The 17,364-nt window shown below is 54.5% G+C and overlaps 1 protein-coding gene across 6 annotated transcripts in view; it reads left to right on the top strand.

Annotated features, from left to right (window-relative positions):
* The first annotated feature begins 11 nt into the window (after nucleotides 1-11).
* DPP3 (dipeptidyl peptidase 3) overlaps nucleotides 12-17,364 on the top strand; it is a 30,099-nt gene continuing 12,746 nt past the window's right edge. For 2 of the 6 annotated variants that reach the window (XM_054440558.2, XM_054440561.2), the window contains exons 1-15: nucleotides 12-222; nucleotides 1,962-2,236; nucleotides 5,257-5,346; nucleotides 6,598-6,735; nucleotides 7,328-7,402; nucleotides 7,974-8,067; nucleotides 11,284-11,414; nucleotides 11,525-11,655; nucleotides 11,729-11,787; nucleotides 12,764-12,958; nucleotides 13,115-13,227; nucleotides 13,588-13,680; nucleotides 15,554-15,616; nucleotides 15,713-15,837; nucleotides 15,977-16,097. In XM_054440558.2, the coding sequence (XP_054296533.1) occupies nucleotides 171-222; nucleotides 1,962-2,236; nucleotides 5,257-5,346; nucleotides 6,598-6,735; nucleotides 7,328-7,402; nucleotides 7,974-8,067; nucleotides 11,284-11,414; nucleotides 11,525-11,655; nucleotides 11,729-11,787; nucleotides 12,764-12,958; nucleotides 13,115-13,227; nucleotides 13,588-13,680; nucleotides 15,554-15,616; nucleotides 15,713-15,837; nucleotides 15,977-16,097 (1,755 nt within the window). In that variant the 5' untranslated portion in view covers nucleotides 12-170. Of the gene's footprint in view, nucleotides 223-1,951; nucleotides 2,237-5,256; nucleotides 5,347-6,597; nucleotides 6,736-7,327; nucleotides 7,403-7,973; nucleotides 8,068-11,283; nucleotides 11,415-11,524; nucleotides 11,656-11,728; nucleotides 11,788-12,763; nucleotides 12,959-13,114; nucleotides 13,228-13,587; nucleotides 13,681-15,553; nucleotides 15,617-15,712; nucleotides 15,838-15,976; nucleotides 16,098-17,364 lie in introns of all 6 variants that reach the window. The other 4 variants (XM_063671690.1, XM_054440562.2, XM_054440559.2 and 1 more) reach the window with 4 other exon arrangements.

Here is a 17,364-nt window from a genome sequence, read left to right as displayed (position 1 = left end):
AAGGCCGAGCCCGCAGGGCCAATCCGCGCGCCACCCCGTAGCGCCTGGGGGCGGGAGCCAGCGAGCCGAGAAGCTCGTCTTGGCGCGTCTATTGGCTGGTACTGACGCCCATCCGGACCTTGAGGCCAGGCAGTTGGCCAAGGGGGGCGGGGTTCTCAGAGCCCCAATGAATGGGGGAGCCGGAAGCAGGAAGTGAGTTTGCGAACGGAGCAGCTGCTGCAGGTGAGGCGCGGCGCCTGGGCTTTTGGGGTCAAAGCGTGTCATCCCGGGGGACCAAGGCGAATCTGTACCGAGCGCAAAATCATTCCCTTTCTGCCCACTCTCCAGTACCCCCTCCAAATTCACCCCGCCCTCGAGGCCAAGGAGTGCTCCGGGGAGCAAAGAGTTAACAGCCCTTTCCGAACCTTGAGGCTGTGCTATCGGGGCGGAGCTTCTGGAGTCCGGGGCAGGGCGGGGAGGCTGGAAACTCTGTCCCAGCCGGGACGGGGCGTGGCGGGGAGAATGCCCCGGGTTGGGGAATCCCCGGGTTCCAACGGGGCTGTCAGACCTTCAGTAAATTGTTGGCCTTTCCAAGCCTCAGTTTCCCTATCTGTAAAATGGGTTTTCTTCTGGTTGTGAACTTCTGTGGCTTCCCTAGTGGAGCACAGGGAGAGAGCAGGAGAATGGAGGGCCAAGAAAAAGGCAGTTAGAGGTATGAGAATGGGACAGGTTCAAGGAAAATCATTTATTGCTGTGGATACTTTCCGTCCAGGGCGACCTCATCTGATTAGCGCACCCACCTGGTAATATTGGGGTTATTCTCTCTTTTATAGAGGAGGAAACGGAGGTGCAGAAAAGTGAAGCAATGGACTTGACTTTTAGGAGTCTAGGGCCGAGTCCTGGCTAAAGGCTGAGCCTTCCAGCTGGTGGCCTGGCACTTTATCCTTGTGAGCACAGTGGAAAGTGTCAAGAATTCTGAACAAAGGCCAGGCGCGGTGGCTCACGCCTGTAATCCCAGCACTTTGGGAGGCCAAGGCAAGCAGATCGCTTGAGGCCAGGAGTTCGAGACCAGCCTGGACAAAATAGTGAGACCCCGTCTCTATCAAAAATACAAAAAATTAGCTGGGTGTGGTGGTGCACGCCTGTAGTCCCAACTACTTTGGAGGTTGAGGCAGGAAAATCGCTTGAACCTGGGAGGTGGAGGTTGCAGTGAGTCAAGATCATGCCACTGTACTCCAGCCTGGGCAACGAAGTGAGACTCCGTCTCAAAAAAAGAATACTGAACAAGGAAGCAGGGAAGGGCCTGGGCTGGGAGCCTAGAGATGAGGATCTCTGCTGCTGATGTCTCCATTGTGGGATTAGGCAAGGCTCTTAGCCTCTCTGAACCTCAGTTTCCCCATCTGTAATCTGTAATACTAGGTAGTTAGAGTCAATCAATTTTTTTTTTTTTTTGAGATGGAGTCTTACTCTGTCACCCAGGCTGGAGTGCAATGGTGCGATCTCAGCTCACTGCAGCCTCTGCCTCCTGGGTTCAAGTGATTCTCCTGCCTCAGCCTTCCTAGTAGCTGAGATTACAGGTGCCTGCCACCACGCCTGGCTAATTTTTGTATTTTTAGTAGAGAGGAGGTTTCACCATGTTGGTCAGGCTGCTCTTGAACTCTTGACCTCAGGTGATCCACCCACCTCGGCCTCCCAAAGTGCTGGGATTACAGGCATGAGCCACCATGCCTGACCTTAGAGTCAATCTTTAAGATTTAGGGACTATAGACCAAATATGGTCCACCAGTGTATTTTGTGACCCCTTGGGTGAGTCATCTCACCTTCTCTAAGCCTCAGTTAGCATATCTGGTGAATGGGTACAATAGTATTCCCTTCCACATGGGCTTTTGGGAGAATTAAATGAGATGATAAGAGTTCAGAGCCAGGTATGCAATTGGTATGGGGTAAACAACAGTTGTGATGACAGTGACAGTTCTCAGCAGGGCCCATGGCGGACACCCAGTACATCCTGCCCAATGACATCGGCGTGTCTAGCCTGGACTGCCGGGAGGCCTTCCGCCTGCTGTCACCCACAGAGCGCCTCTATGCCCACCACCTGTCCCGTGCCGCCTGGTACGGAGGCCTGGCTGTGCTGCTTCAGACCTCCCCCGAGGCCCCCTACATCTATGCTCTGCTCAGCCACCTCTTCCGCGCCCAGGACCCCGACCAGCTGCGCCAACATGCCCTGGCTGAGGGCCTTACCGAGGAGGAGTATCAGGTCAGTTCTCTTGGTGGGCCAACCCGCATTTCCTGAGTGGCTTCTGGGTGTGAAAGACCAGGATGCAAATGTCTGTCTCTTTCAAGGGGTAGGTGGAGGATTAGACCAAAGGTTACAAATTCAGGCACTTCCCCTCTCTGGAGCCTCAGTCTTCTCATCTGTAAAATATGCATGTGGGATGTCTGTACCTCTTAGTGTTGTGATGACCCACTTAGAACAGTGCCTGACCAAGATAAATGATGGCTGCTGTGATTATAACAAAAGAAACTGTGGTGGAGATTCAGGGAAGGCAGAAGAAGGAGTCCAGAGTAGGTATCAGGAGGTCTGAGTTCACAACCAGTTCTTCTCTACCACACTGTGTGGCCCTGGGCAGAATGTTCTGCCTGTCCCTTGGTTTTTGTTTTTGGATGTATTGACCAAGTAATACACAAATTCTTAGTGCATTGCAGCAATGCAGAAAGACACAAAAGAAAACACAAAGATCACTCATTCTCAGTGCCCTCCTCAGAGGTAACCCACTGAGGCTGGTATAGCCTTTTCTTTCTCTTTTTTTTTTTTTTTTTTTTTTTTTGTGACAGTGTCTCGTTCTGTCACCCAGGCTGGAGTGCAGTGGTGTAATCTTGGCTCACTGCAAACCCCTACCTCCCAGGTTCAAGCACTTCTCATGTCTCAGCCTCCCAAGTAGCTGGAACTACAGGTATGTGCCACCACGCTGGGCTAATTTTTGTATTTTTAGTAGAGCTGGGTTTTCACCATGTTGCCCAGGCTGGTCTTGAACTCCTGGCCTCAAGTGATCCACTTGCCTTAGCCTCCCAAAGTGCTGGGATTACAGGCGTGAGCCACCGTGCCCGGCCTTGGTTACAGCCTTTTCAATCCCATCTGTGTATTACATACCTTTATGTGTATATGCATGGTGAATCAGTTCCTAATTTTCTCTTTTACAGAAATGAGATAATGTTCTTTTCCTGCTTTGTGTCCTGCTTTTTCCATTGAATGCCATGTCTTGGAGAACTTGGAGAATGGGTTACATTTAAATGTACCTCATTCTTTTTTATTGACTGTAAAGCATTCCACAGCAGTGTACACTATAATCAATTTAATCTTCATTGCTGGACATTTAGCTTGTCCCATTTTTCTTACAAAGAGTGCCATGGTGAGCATACTTGTGCACACATGTGAGGAGGATCTATTTCTAGAAGGAAAACTGCTGGGTCAAAGGCTCTGTACATTTACAGTCGACTGATTCTGTTAAATCATCTTCTAAAAAAGCTTCACTGCATTATATTCCCACCAAGAATGTACAAGAATATGGCCTGTTTTTCTATATGTGAAATAAAGGGATTGGATTGTTTCTCTCTGAGCTAACGTACTGTTTATTCTACCTCTTTTGAACTTTGGGCATTCACTTTCCATCTTGAGGCCTTGGCTTACTCATTAAAAGAGCTAATATCTGTGGAAATGTTTATAAACGGAAAGGTGCAACCCAAGCGTTACTATTTTCAGGGAAATTCTTTTTTTTTTTTTTTTTTTTTTGTGAGACGAAGTCTCTCTCTGTCACCAGGCTGGAGTGCAGTGGCACAATCTCGGCTCACTGCAACCTCCGACTCCCTGGTTCCAGCGATTCTCCTGCTCAGCCTCCCGAGTAGCTGGTATTACAGGCATGCGCCACCACGCCCAGCTAATTTTTGTATTTTTAGTAGAGATGGGGTTTCACCATGTTGGCCAGGATGGTCTCGATCTCCTGACCTCGTGATCTGCCCACCTCGGCCTCCCAGAGTGCTTGGGATTACAGGCGTGAGCCACCACGCCCGGCCATTCAGGGGAATTCATATGTTTGCAAGTGGCAGAAACCCAGCTCAAATTGGCTTACATGAAAAGGAGAATTGTTGGGTCACATGATTGAAAAGTCCAGGTCTAGAGGAAGTTTCAGGCATGGCTGGACTCAGGGACTCAGTGCTACCACTGGGATGCAGTTTTCATCTCTCAGCTTGCTTCCTTTTCTCACTCCTGGAGGGGAGCTCCAGGGGTCCAGGCCTGATGATCCCTGGTGTACAGAGGCTCTTTGACAATGGGAAATGTCCTGGGTAGCTCTCTTATGCCAGCTTGAGCCTTGTGTCCATCCTGTAGCCAAGGATGGTGGTTTCTCAGACTGGCTGAGCCAGGTTACATGCCCACCCCTGGAGCTGGGGGAAGGGAGATCCCCCACCGTCCCACCCACAAAAGGAGGATTGAAGTCTTGTCAGAGGAAGATTTGGGGCCAGCAGAAGCCATAGAATAGATAGATGATTAAGGCCTCTCCGGCTCTAACATGTGATGCGTCCGAGGCCAGCTGCCTGACAGGTCAGATGCTGAGGACAGGCTCTGGAGAAAGAGGGAGGTGGTGCTGGAACTGGACCTTTCTTTTTTTTTTTTTTTTTTTTTTGAGACGGAGTCTTGCTCTGTCGCCCAGGCTAGAGTGCAGTGGCACGATCTTGGCTCACTGCAAGCTCCGCCTCCCAGGTTCACACCATTCTCTTGCCTCAGCCTCCCAAGTAGCTGGGACCCCAGGCGCCCGCCACCACGCCTGGCTAATTTTTTGTAGTTTTAGTAGAGACGGGGTTTCACCGTGTTAGCCAGGATGGTCTCAATCTCCTGACGTTGTGATCCGTCCGCCTCGGCCTCCCAAAGTGCTGAAATTACAGGCATGAGCCACCGCGCCTGGCCGGAACTGGGCCTTAAAGGACACAGTAGCCTCAGGTGGCTGAGAGGGTGCTGGGGTGGGGAGGGAAAGGCAGACGAATGCTTGGATGTGTTTGGGAACTGCCCAGAAGATCAGTTAGGCCAGACAACGGGGGTGTGAAAATGGGTCTGTGAAAGTGAGTGTGGGACAGACTGGGGCTTCCCAGGACCTGGGTCCTGCCCACACATTTCCTAGCCTCACTCACACTGGCTCTGCTGGGGCATTCGCATCTCAGGAGGAGGTGTTGCTGCGGTCAGGGAGGCTGTGCTTCCTGGGTCTCTGATGCCTGCCTCCCCCTCAGGCATTCCTGGTCTATGCCGCGGGTGTCTACTCCAACATGGGCAACTACAAGTCCTTTGGTGACACCAAGTTTGTTCCCAGCCTGCCCAAGGTGAGCTGAGGGAGGGTTGGGGAAGGTCGGGATGGGGGCTGGTGGGATAGGGGTGGAGAATGCAGTAGAAGGAGCCCCAGCTGGAGTGTCAGAAGCCCTGAGCAGAGCATGGACCCTGTCACTTCCACCCTGCATGACTGTGGGTGTCACCAGCCTCACTGGGTGCTGCGGCCTCTTCGTGTATAAAGGGAAAGCACAGCTCGCCCTGACTGCTGATCTGCAGGCCGAACAAGGGCGAGACGTGGAAGTGTTCTGTGAACTTTTAGGTGCTCTCAGAAATGGAGCTTGTTGGTCATCACCAGGAACAGCGGGAAGTACTGGGCCGGGGGCATCCCTCCCAGGGTTATGAGGCTTGAGCCTATCTAGGGCAGAGGTGGTTCTTAACAGCAGGTATAAGAGCCAGGACTTCGATATGCACACAAGTCACCTGGCGGTCATGCTGACATGCAGCATCTGATTCAGCAGGTCTGAGGTGGACCCAAGATTTGACATTTTTTCTTTGAGACAGGGTCTTGCTCTGTCACCCAAGCTGAAGTGCAGTGGTGTGATTATGACTCACTTCAGCGTCAACCTCCTGGACTCAAGTGATCCTCCTGGCTTAGCCTCCCGAGTAGTTGGGAATGTGGGTATGCAGCACCACACCAGCTAAATTTTCTTTTCTTTTCTTTTTTTGAGATAGGGTCTCACTCTGTCACTCAGGCTGGAGGGTAGTGGCACGGGCACAGCTCACTGCAACCTCAACTTCCCAGGCTCAGGTGATCCCCCTCAGCTTCCAGAGTAGCTGGTACCACAGATGCCTGCCACCACGACGCCTGGCTAATTTTTAAAAATTTTTTGTAGAGACAGAATCCCACTGTGTTACCCAAGCTGGTCTTGAACTCCTGGGCTCAAGCAATCCTCACACCTTGGCCTCCCCAGATGCTAGGATTACAGGCATGAGCCTCTGTGTCTGGCCTAATTTTTTTTATTCTTTGTAGAGATGGAGTCTCTCTATGTTGCCCAGGCTTGTCTTGAACTTCTGGCCTCAAGCATCTCTCCCTCCTCTGCCTCCCAAAGTGCTGGGATTATAGGCATCAGCCACCACACATGGAGGCTTGACATTTCTCAGGACCTACCCGTGCTGCTGGTCCATGGACCACACAACGAGCCAGAGCTCTTAGACCACAGGAGAAGAGCTTGGGAGTGGATAGGAGGCTCTGGAAGGCAGGTTTGGGTGGTGTGACTGGGCCATTGGCTTCCCTTTCCCTGCAGGAAAAGTTGGAACGGGTGATCCTAGGGAGTGAGGCTGCTCAGCAGCACCCAGAAGAAGTCAGGGGCCTCTGGCAGACCTGCGGGGAGCTTATGTTCTCTCTGGAGCCAAGGCTTCGCCACCTCGGACTGGGGAAGGAGGTGAGGCCCCTGACTCCCCCGAGGGGACACGGAGCAGAGGGAATCCTTCAAGGCCACCTGGTAAAGAGGGAAGGACATGGGATGGGGAGGCGGTGGGCTTTGCCTCACACTCCTGAGGCAATGCTGCTCCCCACTGCAGGCCTCAGTTTTGTCATCTGTAGAATGGTAAGCAGGTTGGGTCAAATGCTTTCTGAATGCCCTCCCAGATCTGACATTCTGTACACAGGATGCCATGTGCTGATAGAGGGAAGGAGAGGAAGGCTGGAGGTGGAGGGAGCTGAGGAGGGGATGGCAGGGAAGGAGGGGGATCCCAGGTTTCCCACCTCTGGAGGCTGCATCCATTGCATGGGATGAGGACCTTGGCAAGCCTTAGAGGTGGGCCAGCCTGAAAGAGGCCCGGGCAGGGCTGCAGCAACGCTGGAGATGAGCATCTGTTTGTTTGTTTTATAACTTTTTCCCCTGGAGGTAGATGGAGGGGTAAGGGGTAGAGCCTGCTGGAAGGAGGGAAGGGCGGGAAGCCTGGGAAGATGACATCCCTGCAGCCCTGACCTCGGCAACTCCTCCTTGTCATGTCCCCTCTCTTCCCCAACAGGGAATCACCACTTATTTCTCTGGGAATTGTACCATGGAAGATGCCAAATTGGCCCAGGACTTTCTGGACTCACAGGTTTGGGGTTAGGGGAGCTCAAGGTAGCAGAGGTTTGGTGGGATTCCTAGTCCCAGCCCCCTCACAACTGGTGACCACTCCTGGGTCTCTGCTTAACTACTCCCTGCGTACTAGGGAAGGCGCCACCCCTGCCCACCCCAGGCTGTAGAGCCTAATGACAGCCTCAGGGCAGGGCGAGGATCCAGGACCTCAGGTCACAGGGGTGTGAGGCTCTGGGGTCCATGTGTCAGTGGCACTGCCAGCTCAGCCACTCACCAGCCATGTGATCAGTTTCCATGTCTGTGAAGTGGTACCCACCTCCAGTAGCCCTGGGTTCGCAGAGGCCGTGCAGTGCCTGGCACAGTCGTTGGAGTCAGTGCTTAGTAGAAGTGCACAGTGTCCTGAGCAGAGCAGGAGGGTCGGTCCTGGGCTGCCCACTCCCACTCTCTCCCACTCCTGCTCCCAGCCAACCCAGAAGGCCCAGCCTGCTTTGCCTCCATGCCTTCTCCCCTGGGGGTGACCCATTTTCCTTCCTCCCACCCCACTGCCCTCTCCAGACTTCACTCTCAACCCCTGCCCTGGTCTCTTCTAGAACCTCAGTGCCTACAACACCCGGCTCTTCAAAGAGGTCGATGGAGAAGGGAAGCCCCACTACGAGGTGCGGCTGGCTTCTGTGCTTGGTTCAGGTGAGCTTAGCCCCAGGCTTCTCTACTGCTCCCTCTCAGGCATTTCCAGACCTGGGTGGCTCAGGTCCTGCCAACCCTGCCACTCCTGCAGAAAGAGCATCCTTCTCTCCCAGGAGTTTCTACATAAGGCCTGGGAATGGCTCCAGTTTCTCCATCTCAGTCCCCTATTTGTCTGTGAACCAATCCCTGAGGGCTGGCAAGGGACAGGTCTCTGATTGACTCAACCTGGTCTCAAGCCTACCCTGGAGTCAGGCGATGAGGTTGGCCCTTCAGGCCGGGCATGGCGGCTCACGCCTGTAATCCCAGCACTTTGGGAGGCCAAGGTGGGCAAATCACCTAAGGTCAGGAGTTCGAGACCAGCCTGGCCAACATGGTGAAACCCCATCTCTACTAAAAATACAGAAATTAGCCAGGTGTGATGGCATGTGCCTGTAATTCCAGCTACTTGGGAGACTGAAGCAGGAGAATCGCTTGAACCCGGGAGGCAGAGGTTGCAGTGAGCCGAGATCTTACCACTGCACTCCAGCCCAGGTGACAGAGCGAAGCTCCAGGTCAAGAAAAAAAAAAAAAAAAAAAAAAAGGCTGGCCCTTCCCAAACCACCTGCACTTGGCGTAGTAGTAGTGGGGCCTGGGGCGATATTCTCAAGGGGAAATTGGGGTCCATTCCCAGGAGAGAGGAAATAGTGTGGACAGAAGTGTCCAGGCCTTTATGAAGACCTTTGCCACCTGGCTCTTTGTTCCCCACTCGCACCCCAGCCCCTGCTTCATCTCCACATCCTCCCACTCAGACTCTGTGCTCTGACCATGCTCGACAGCATCCAGTTCTGACGGACCCTCTCTAGGTCTTTTTGTTTTTGTTTTTTGAGACAGAGTCTCGCTGTATCGCCCAGGCTGGAGTGCCCAGGCTAGAGTGCAGTGGTGCGACCTTGGTTCACCGCAACCTCTGCCTCCCGGGTTCAAGTGATTCTCCTGCCTCAGCCTCCCCAGTAGCTGGGATTGCAGGTGCCCATCACCATACCTGGCTAATTTTTGTATTTTTAGTAGAGACGAGGTTTTGCCATTTGGCCAGGCTGGTTCTGAACTCCTGACCTCAGGTGATCCGCCTGCCTCTCGGCCTCCCAATGTTCTGGATTATAGGCGTGAGCCACCGCGCCTGGCCCCTGTCCAGGTCTTTGCACAATCCATTCCCCACTTCTCATGCGGAACCCCCTCCAGCCTCTCCTTGTCCCCTGGCTGCCTCCTCCCCATCCTCTAGGCCATGCATGGACTTGCCTTCCCCAGGACCTTTCCTTATCTTCCCATAACTGAGTCCATGCCCTTCTCTCTTCCTATCGGCACATTCAGTAGCTTCCCTGACTACAAGCTCCCCGAGAGGAGGGCCTGTCTTGTTTCATCCACTGTCGTCTCCCTGGTGCCTAGCGCTTGGTGGATCTGAGCATCCACTGGGGAGATGATGGCAGATGTGGGTTCAGAGGAACAGGAGTGGATCTCACTGGAGTATAAGCTGGGCCTATACTTACAGTACAAGATGCAGTTTCGGGCAGTGGTTGAATGTGGCCCTGGAGCCGGGCTGCCTGAGTGGGTCATTATCTATTGCTGTGGAACAAATGCTCCCCAAATTTAGTGGTACAAAACCGCCTTTTCATGCTCACAGACTCTGGGTCAGGAATGCAGGAGGAGCACAGTGGGAACAGCCGGTCGCTGGGTGACCACGTCTGGGGCCTCAGCTGGGAAGACGACAGCTTGGGGCCGCAAGCATCCCCAGGCTTGTTGGCTCACATGCAGGTGCTGGCTGCTGGCTGGAACCCAGCTGGGCTGTTGACTAAAATACCTCATGTGGCACCCTCCTATTGTTCGTGGTAGCTGGGCTCCAAGAGTGAGCATCCCAGGAGAGCCAGGCAGAAGCCTGCTCACCTTGTGTGACCTGGCCTAAGCGCATGGTGTCCCTGCTGCTGAAGTCACAGCCTTCCTGGCTTCAGGAGGAGGGAACACAGATCCCACATCTCCATGGGCAAAGTCACAGTTGAGCTGGATATGATGGCTCACACCTGTAATCCCAGCTACTCAGGAGGATGAGCCAGGAGGATCGCTTGAGCCCAGGAGTCTGAGATCAACTGGGCAACCTTATGAGATCCTACCTCAAATTAAAAAAAAAAAAAAAGCAGTAAGACAGGAAATACTGTGGCTATTTTTGCTTGTTTGTTTGTTTTTACATAGCCTTGTAGTATATTTTATTGATCAGAGACAACAAGGAAAATACAGTAGTGTGTAAGCATCCCATTGCTTCTGTAACAAATTACCACAAATTTAGTGGCACAAAACAACACAAACTTATTCTATTACAGTTGTGGAGGTCCAGAGTCTAAAAGCAAGACTGGGCCGCATTCGTTCTGGAGTCTCAGGAAGAACCTGCCCCCTTGCCTTTTCCAGCTTCTGGAAGGCTGCCCAGCCCCCCAACTTCACTCCAGCTCCCTTCTGCTATCGTCACAGCTCCTCCTCCCAGTCACCCTCTTGTCTCCCCGTGGGACTGTCGATTACATTTGGGATGTGGCTGTCTTTTTAAATCCAATCTGCCACTTGCTATCCACTTAAGCTCTCGGTGCCTTAGTTTCCCATCAGTGAAATGGAAATGATAATTTCCACCTCCTCCCAGAGTTGGAGTGAGGCTTAAAGGAGTTAACACACAGAAAGCACATGTTATATGATACATATATTTTTGTTTTTTAGTTTTTGGGTTTTGTTTTTGTTTTTAGTTGTTTTTTTTTTTTTTTTTTTTTTTTTTTAAGATGGAGTCTCCCTCTGTTACCCAGGCTGGAGTGCAGCAGCACGATCTCAGCTCACTGCAACCACTGTCTCCTGGGTTCAAGCGATTCTCCTGCCTCAGCCTCCCGAGTAGCTGGGATTACAGGCATCTACCACCATGCCCGGCTAATTTTGTATTTTGAGTAGAGATGGGGTTTCACCATGTTGGCCAGACTGGTCACGAACTCCAGACCTCAGGCGATCCGCCCATCTCGGCCTCCCAAAGTGCTGGGATTACAGGTGTGAGCCACCATGCCCGGCTGATATATATATTTTTGAAGATGAGAGTTTATGCTCATGTCTGTTAGCTACAGGGAGCCATTGAAAATCTTAGAGTGAAAGAGTGCTATGGGGAAAAGCTGGCTGAGGTGTCTTACTCAGGTCTTTTCTCTGAGTGACACCTTCTTTCCCCAGAGCCTTCCCTGGACTCCGAGGTGACTTCCAAGCTGAAGAGCTACAAATTCCGGGGAAGCCCTTTCCAGGTGACCCGGGGGGACTACGCGCCCATCCTCCAGAAGGTGGTGGAGCAGCTGGAGAAAGCCAAGGTTGGACTGGCTGGGGGCTGAGGGGTGCAGGCTGAGGACCCCTCTGGGCAGCAGAGCGGGTGTGGAGGTGGGTGGGTGGCCCGAGGCTGACCGAGCCCCACTCACCTCAGGCGTATGCAGCCAACAGCCACCAGGGGCAGATGCTGGCCCAGTATATAGAGAGCTTCACCCAGGGCTCCATCGAGGCCCACAAGAGGGGCTCCCGCTTCTGGATCCAGGACAAAGGCCCCATCGTGGAGAGGTGAGGCGCCAGCTCCACCCCACCCGCCCCCTCCTGCCTGCCCCTCGTCCACCTCTGCCCTTCTCTCCCCCAGTTACATCGGGTTCATCGAGAGCTACCGCGACCCCTTTGGTTCCCGAGGAGAATTTGAAGGTAACTTCCTCAGGGAGGAGGTCAGTCACAGTCCCTTCCCCCACGTCCAAGTCCACGTTTCCAGTGTCCCCTGATGGTTCTCCCCACCCCCGCTCAGCCATAACCGTAACAGTAAGAACAGCCATGGTAAATAAACCCCATTTACAATGTACTGGGCACTGTTGTAAGAAGCTTAGCTATATTAACTAATTTAGAGTCCATCATCCCATGAGGATGTTTATCCTCACTTAACAGGTGTGGGCACTGGGGCACAGTTGGGGGGTGGCCCGGGAACCCTGGCTCTGAGCTATTTTGCTGTGCTGCCTCTGGTGTCTGGTCAGGGCACAGGCTCCAGGTAGCCATGTGCCTCCCAAGCCCAGCTTTACCACTCCCAGGCTGTGTGACCTTGGGCCAAATCCCAGCCTCTGAGCACCAATGCGATTAGGATGCAGACTGCTGCACTCAGTGGCTGGAAGCAGGATGGACATTGTGACTGTGGACCTGACCCGGGGCTGTCATCCCAGGCTGGTGGCAGGCTGCCGCGGCCCCCACCCCCTTCCCCAGGGGACCCACCTGTGCAAGGCAGGGCATCCAGCCTGAGGATTCAGCCACTTCTCTGACTGCCCTAATCCTCCCCAGCCCCTGGATTTAGAAGAGTCTGAGCATCTGCCTGCTAAAGCTGGAGAGATTAGCCTGGGAGGAGAGCACACAGCCTGCTGGGGCTCAGGGGTGAGCCCCTAGACCCACGCCCAGGGAGAAGGAGCAGGCGGCCCAGGGGCCTGAGGGAGAGACGGGTTTGTGCAGCTGCATCTTTCCTGTCCAGGTCCTGACCCAGTAGGGCCCAGGCCTGGGTCACTGCTATCCCCAGCCACCAGCCCAGGGTGACTGCATACAGTACATGCCCACATTCAGTACATGTGTGATGGCTGGAGTAGGGTGAAGTGGGAGCCCTCCTGGAACCCTGCCAAGGGTTCCACAACCCCTCCCTCCCCTGCAGGTTTCGTAGCTGTGGTGAACAAAGCCATGAGTGCCAAGTTTGAGCGGCTGGTGGCGAGCGCAGAGCAGCTGCTGAAGGAGCTGCCCTGGCCCCCAACCTTTGAGAAGGACAAGTTCCTTACCCCTGACTTCACCTCCCTGGATGTTCTCACCTTCGCTGGCTCCGGCATCCCTGCCGGCATCAACATCCCCAACTGTGAGTGTCGCAGGCCCAGCCCCCAAGCCCCAGAAGCCGCCTTTTAGAGTCGTCCCTCCCTCTCCACACACACACCCTCCACAAACTGCCCTGTGCCTCTTGTCTGTTACCTTTGACCCTCACCTCTTCTTTCTGATCCTTCTCCACCTTCTCCAGATGATGACCTGAGGCAGACGGAAGGCTTTAAGAACGTGTCGCTGGGGAACGTGCTGGCTGTGGCCTACGCCACGCAGCGGGAGAAGCTCACCTTTCTGGAGGAGGATGACAAGGTGGGCGCCAGCAGTCAGAGGGTCGGGGCTGGGCCTCACCTTCCTCAGCGGACTCGGGAAGGCAGACAGCCCAGAGCAGTAGAGAGGAAAGCACACAGCTTCAGTCCTGGCTCTGCCACTTCCCAACCACGTGACCGTGTGGACTTTGGAGCCTCAGTTTCCTCTCTGGTCACACTAGGGAGGCATCCCTCCCTTCCTCCTGGGTTGTTGCAAGGATGAAATGGGCTGTGGGGTGGAGCACAGTTGGCCTTTACCAAGCACATGCACTGAGATGGGTCCATGGCCCAGGGGCGGGAGGCCGACAGGCTGTATAACCGGGGCCGGCCAGTGGACAGCGCGGGTCTCTGCTTGTCTTGGCAGGACCTGTACATCCTCTGGAAGGGGCCCTCCTTCGATGTGCAGGTGGGTCTGCACGAGCTGCTCGGCCATGGCAGCGGCAAGCTCTTTGTACAGGTGAGAAGGCAGCGGCCAGCCCTGGCACCCCAGCCTACAGCTCCACTCGCCACAACCTGCCCTACCCAGCAGTGAAGCTGCTCCAGCCTCTGCCTTCAGGGGCTATGGGTTGGGTGGGGAAAATGGCCCCTTAGGCAGAGAAGACCCTGTCTTGCCCTCCCTCAAGATGTCCCAGGAGCTGAGATGCCTGGGTGTAGAGCCTGGGTGTAGAGGGCCCTTCGGGACAGTTCAGCTGCTGTTCGCCGCACAAGGAGGAATTGTTTGGCTCAGGCTAAGGAAGCACACCCTAAGGGCATGGCTCCAGCAGCCCCAGGACAGACACTTGGGGCAGAGGGCATCTCTGGGTGCTCCCATCTGAGGCAGCAGTGCTGTCTTTGTTTGCGCCGCTGTTCCGTGGAGCCTGGGCTTTTCTGGGTATCGTAGGGAGCCACTTCTCCCCAGAGCAGCCCCTTCTTGCCAGCCGGCCAGAGTGGCTGGAGCCCCCTCCACACCTACCCAGGGAATATGGAAACACAGACAACCTTTTATGGGGGGCTGAAAAGCTGATGTGGACCCCCAGCATGAAGATGACCAGAAGTGGGGTGAGGTGTGGCCCCTCCCATCCGAGGGCGGGGTTCTGGGTGGGTCCTGCTTCTCAGGGTGTGGGGCTGCTTCCCTGGATGGGGAAGGGCTGGAACTGGGCCCGGGGGTCAGGAGGATGCACAGAACAGCTGCTGGGGCAGCAGTCTGGCGAAATGCCTTGTCCAGACTTTATCCAGGCTGTGTGTGGCCTTGGATAAGTCAGTACCTTCACCGAGCCTCAGTTGGCCCATCTGTAAAATGAGATTCCTGACCCCTGCTGTGTGGGCTGTTGTGAGGAGTAAAGGTGAAGACAGTAAGCCCTGACACACAGTAAGCCCTGACAGCAAACAGGTGTTAGTGTTGAGAGACAGTGTCCACGGAGGTTGTGTGCTCTGACTCCAGTTTGGGGCTCTTAGGCTCCGAGCCTCAGTTTCCTCATCTGTGAAGTGGGGTGATAGTAGCACTGTCCTCGGAAGATGGTTGTGAGGATTAAAAGGATGCTGCATGAGGCTGGGCACGGTGGCTCATGCCTGTAATCCCAGCACTTTGGGAGGCCAAGGCAGGCGGATCACGAGGTCAGGAGATCGAGACCATCCTGGCTAACATGGTGAAACCCCGTCTCTACTAAAAATACAAAAAATTAGCTGGGCGTAGTGGCGGGTGCCTGTAGTCCCAACTACTTGGGAAGCAGGAGAATGGCGCCTGTAGTCCTAACTACTTGAGGCAGGAGAATGATGTGAACCCGGGAGGCGGAGCTTACAGTGAGCCGAGATTGTGCCACTGCACTCCAGCCTGGGCAACAGAGCCAGACTCCATCCCCAAAAAAAAAAAAAAAAAAAAAAAACACAAAGGATGCTGCATGAAAGACGCATGGCATGCAGTGGGAGGGTTAGAATGATGCCGTGATCTCCTCTGGCAGTGCCAGGAGCCGGGCCAGAAGCCCGTGGTGGGCACAGCTGGGCTGTCTGGCCTACCCATTGGGGCATCTCCCACTGGGGTCTGGAGACACCAGATCTGGGTCCTCAAAGGACTTGGGGCAAGTCCCTCCACTGTCTGGTCCTTGGTTTTCCTCTCTGTGTGGTGGGGTAGGCAGCTCTGTTTCTGAACGCTCCTGATGGCTCTGAGGAGGCAGCCCAGTGTCACAGGGTTCAGGGCTGTGCAGGCGTCAGTGTGTGGACGGACCTACCGCTCCCGCCGCCCGCTCCTGCGCTCCTGCTTGCCTTCCTGAGCCACTTTCCGGCCCATCATTCTGGGGCGGGAGGCCTGGATCCAGTTGGGGGCGCCTTTCCCTCACCCACCCTGTGTTCTGCAGGATGAAAAAGGATCATTCAACTTTGACCAGGAGACAGTGATCAACCCAGAGACGGGCGAGCAGGTGAGGGAGGCCTCAGCGGGGCCCCAGGGTGCTGGGAGGGTGGGCACAGGTGGGGCAGTGGCCACCCTAAGCCTGACAGTGGAGCTCCTTTTCCAGATTCAGAGCTGGTATCTGAGTGGGGAGACCTGGGACAGCAAGTTCAGCACCATCGCCTCCAGCTACGAAGAGTGCCGGGCTGAGAGCGTGGGTCTCTACCTCTGTCTCCACCCGCAAGTGCTGGAGTAAGAGCAGCAGGGCTGAGGGGCGGGCTGTCCCGGTGCAGTGGCCAGCCCTGGGGGCATGGAGGGTGGGTGGTGGTGGCCGGTGGGATGGGGACAGGGCAGCCTCTGACCATCCTGCCACCTGCCTGCCCCCTCACAGGATCTTTGGCTTTGAGGGTGCTGATGCGGAGGACGTGATCTACGTGAACTGGCTCAACATGGTTCGGGCCGGGCTGCTCGCTCTGGAGTTCTACACACCTGAGGCCTCCAACTGGCGACAGGTAGGGCCTAGGTAGCGCTCCCTGGAGGCGGAAGGGAGCCTGCAGTAGGTGCCAAGATCAGGGTGCAAGGATGGGACCACTGTACCTTTAAGGCAGATGAACTGGGTTTAATGCCAGACTCTACTGTTTGGGGGTAAGTCACATCACTCTTGTGAGCCCCAGAGTTCCTCTCTGTGAAATGGGAGTAGGACTCTCCCCGGCCACCATTTCACGTGAATCAGATGAGGTGACTTTATTAGGACTCCTCGCAGTTGACGCACTCTGTGCCACACACAATTCTAAGCACCCTCCATGAATTAACTACCCCAGGAGGTAGGTGCTATTGTTACCCTCATTTTAGAGATGAGGAAGTTGAGGCACAAGGAGATGAAGCAACTTGCCACTAAGTGGCAGAGCCAGGATTCGCATTGCCTCCAGGGCCATTCGGTGCCACGGCTCAGTTATGTGTCCTTTGGATATGGGGCAAGCAATAGGAACTTTTTTGTTTGTTTGTTTTTGTTTTTTCGAGACGAAGTCTCGCTCTGTCACCAGGCTGGAGTGCAGTGGCATGATCTCGGCTCACTGCAACCTCCGCCTCCAGGGTTCAAGCAATTCTCCTGCCTCAGCTTCCCGAGTAGCTGGGACTATAGGCGCACCACCACATCCGGCTGATTTTTTGTACTTTTTTAGTAGAGACAGGGTTTCACCGTGTTAGCCAGGATGGTCTTGATCTCCTGACCTCGTGATCCACCCACCTCAGCCTCCCAAAGTGCTGGGATTACAGGCTTGAGCCACTGCACCCCACCAGCAACAGAAACTTTTTGACAAAATCAAATAGGTGTGGTTTGAGGAGGGTGATGTGACGTCATACAGGGTCCAGAAATGTGGGTCTGAGTCCTGGCTCTTCCTTTATTAGCTGTGTGCCCCTAAGGAAGTCCCTCTTACCTCTCTGGGCCTCTGTTTTATCATCTGTAAACTGGGGATAATGATGCCTACTTGGTTCCCCTTTTGAGCACAAACAAGGTTGTAGAGGAGAAAATGTTTGGGGACCCTGGAGGGGGTAGCTGCTGTCCTCAGCGGGGGATCTGGAGCAGCAGGGATCACGGTGGGTGACATGGGGAGCATAGGCACCAGGTCCCGCCTGGAAATGGCCTCCCTGTCTCCTAGGGCAGCCTGCCCTCTCTGTGAGAAGAGGAAGGAGGAAGCATTTGAGGGGAGGAGAATAAGCAGAAAAGGACCTGCAGGGTGGGGGAGAATGACAGTAACAATTGCCAGTTAATGGGCAACT

The sequence above is a fragment of the Pongo pygmaeus genome, chromosome 9 (assembly GCF_028885625.2).
Source record: "Pongo pygmaeus isolate AG05252 chromosome 9, NHGRI_mPonPyg2-v2.0_pri, whole genome shotgun sequence".
Classification (NCBI taxonomy): domain Eukaryota; kingdom Metazoa; phylum Chordata; class Mammalia; order Primates; family Hominidae; genus Pongo; species Pongo pygmaeus.
Note: the sequence above shows the minus strand (reverse complement) of the source record. Positions and strands in the feature narration are given on the sequence as shown.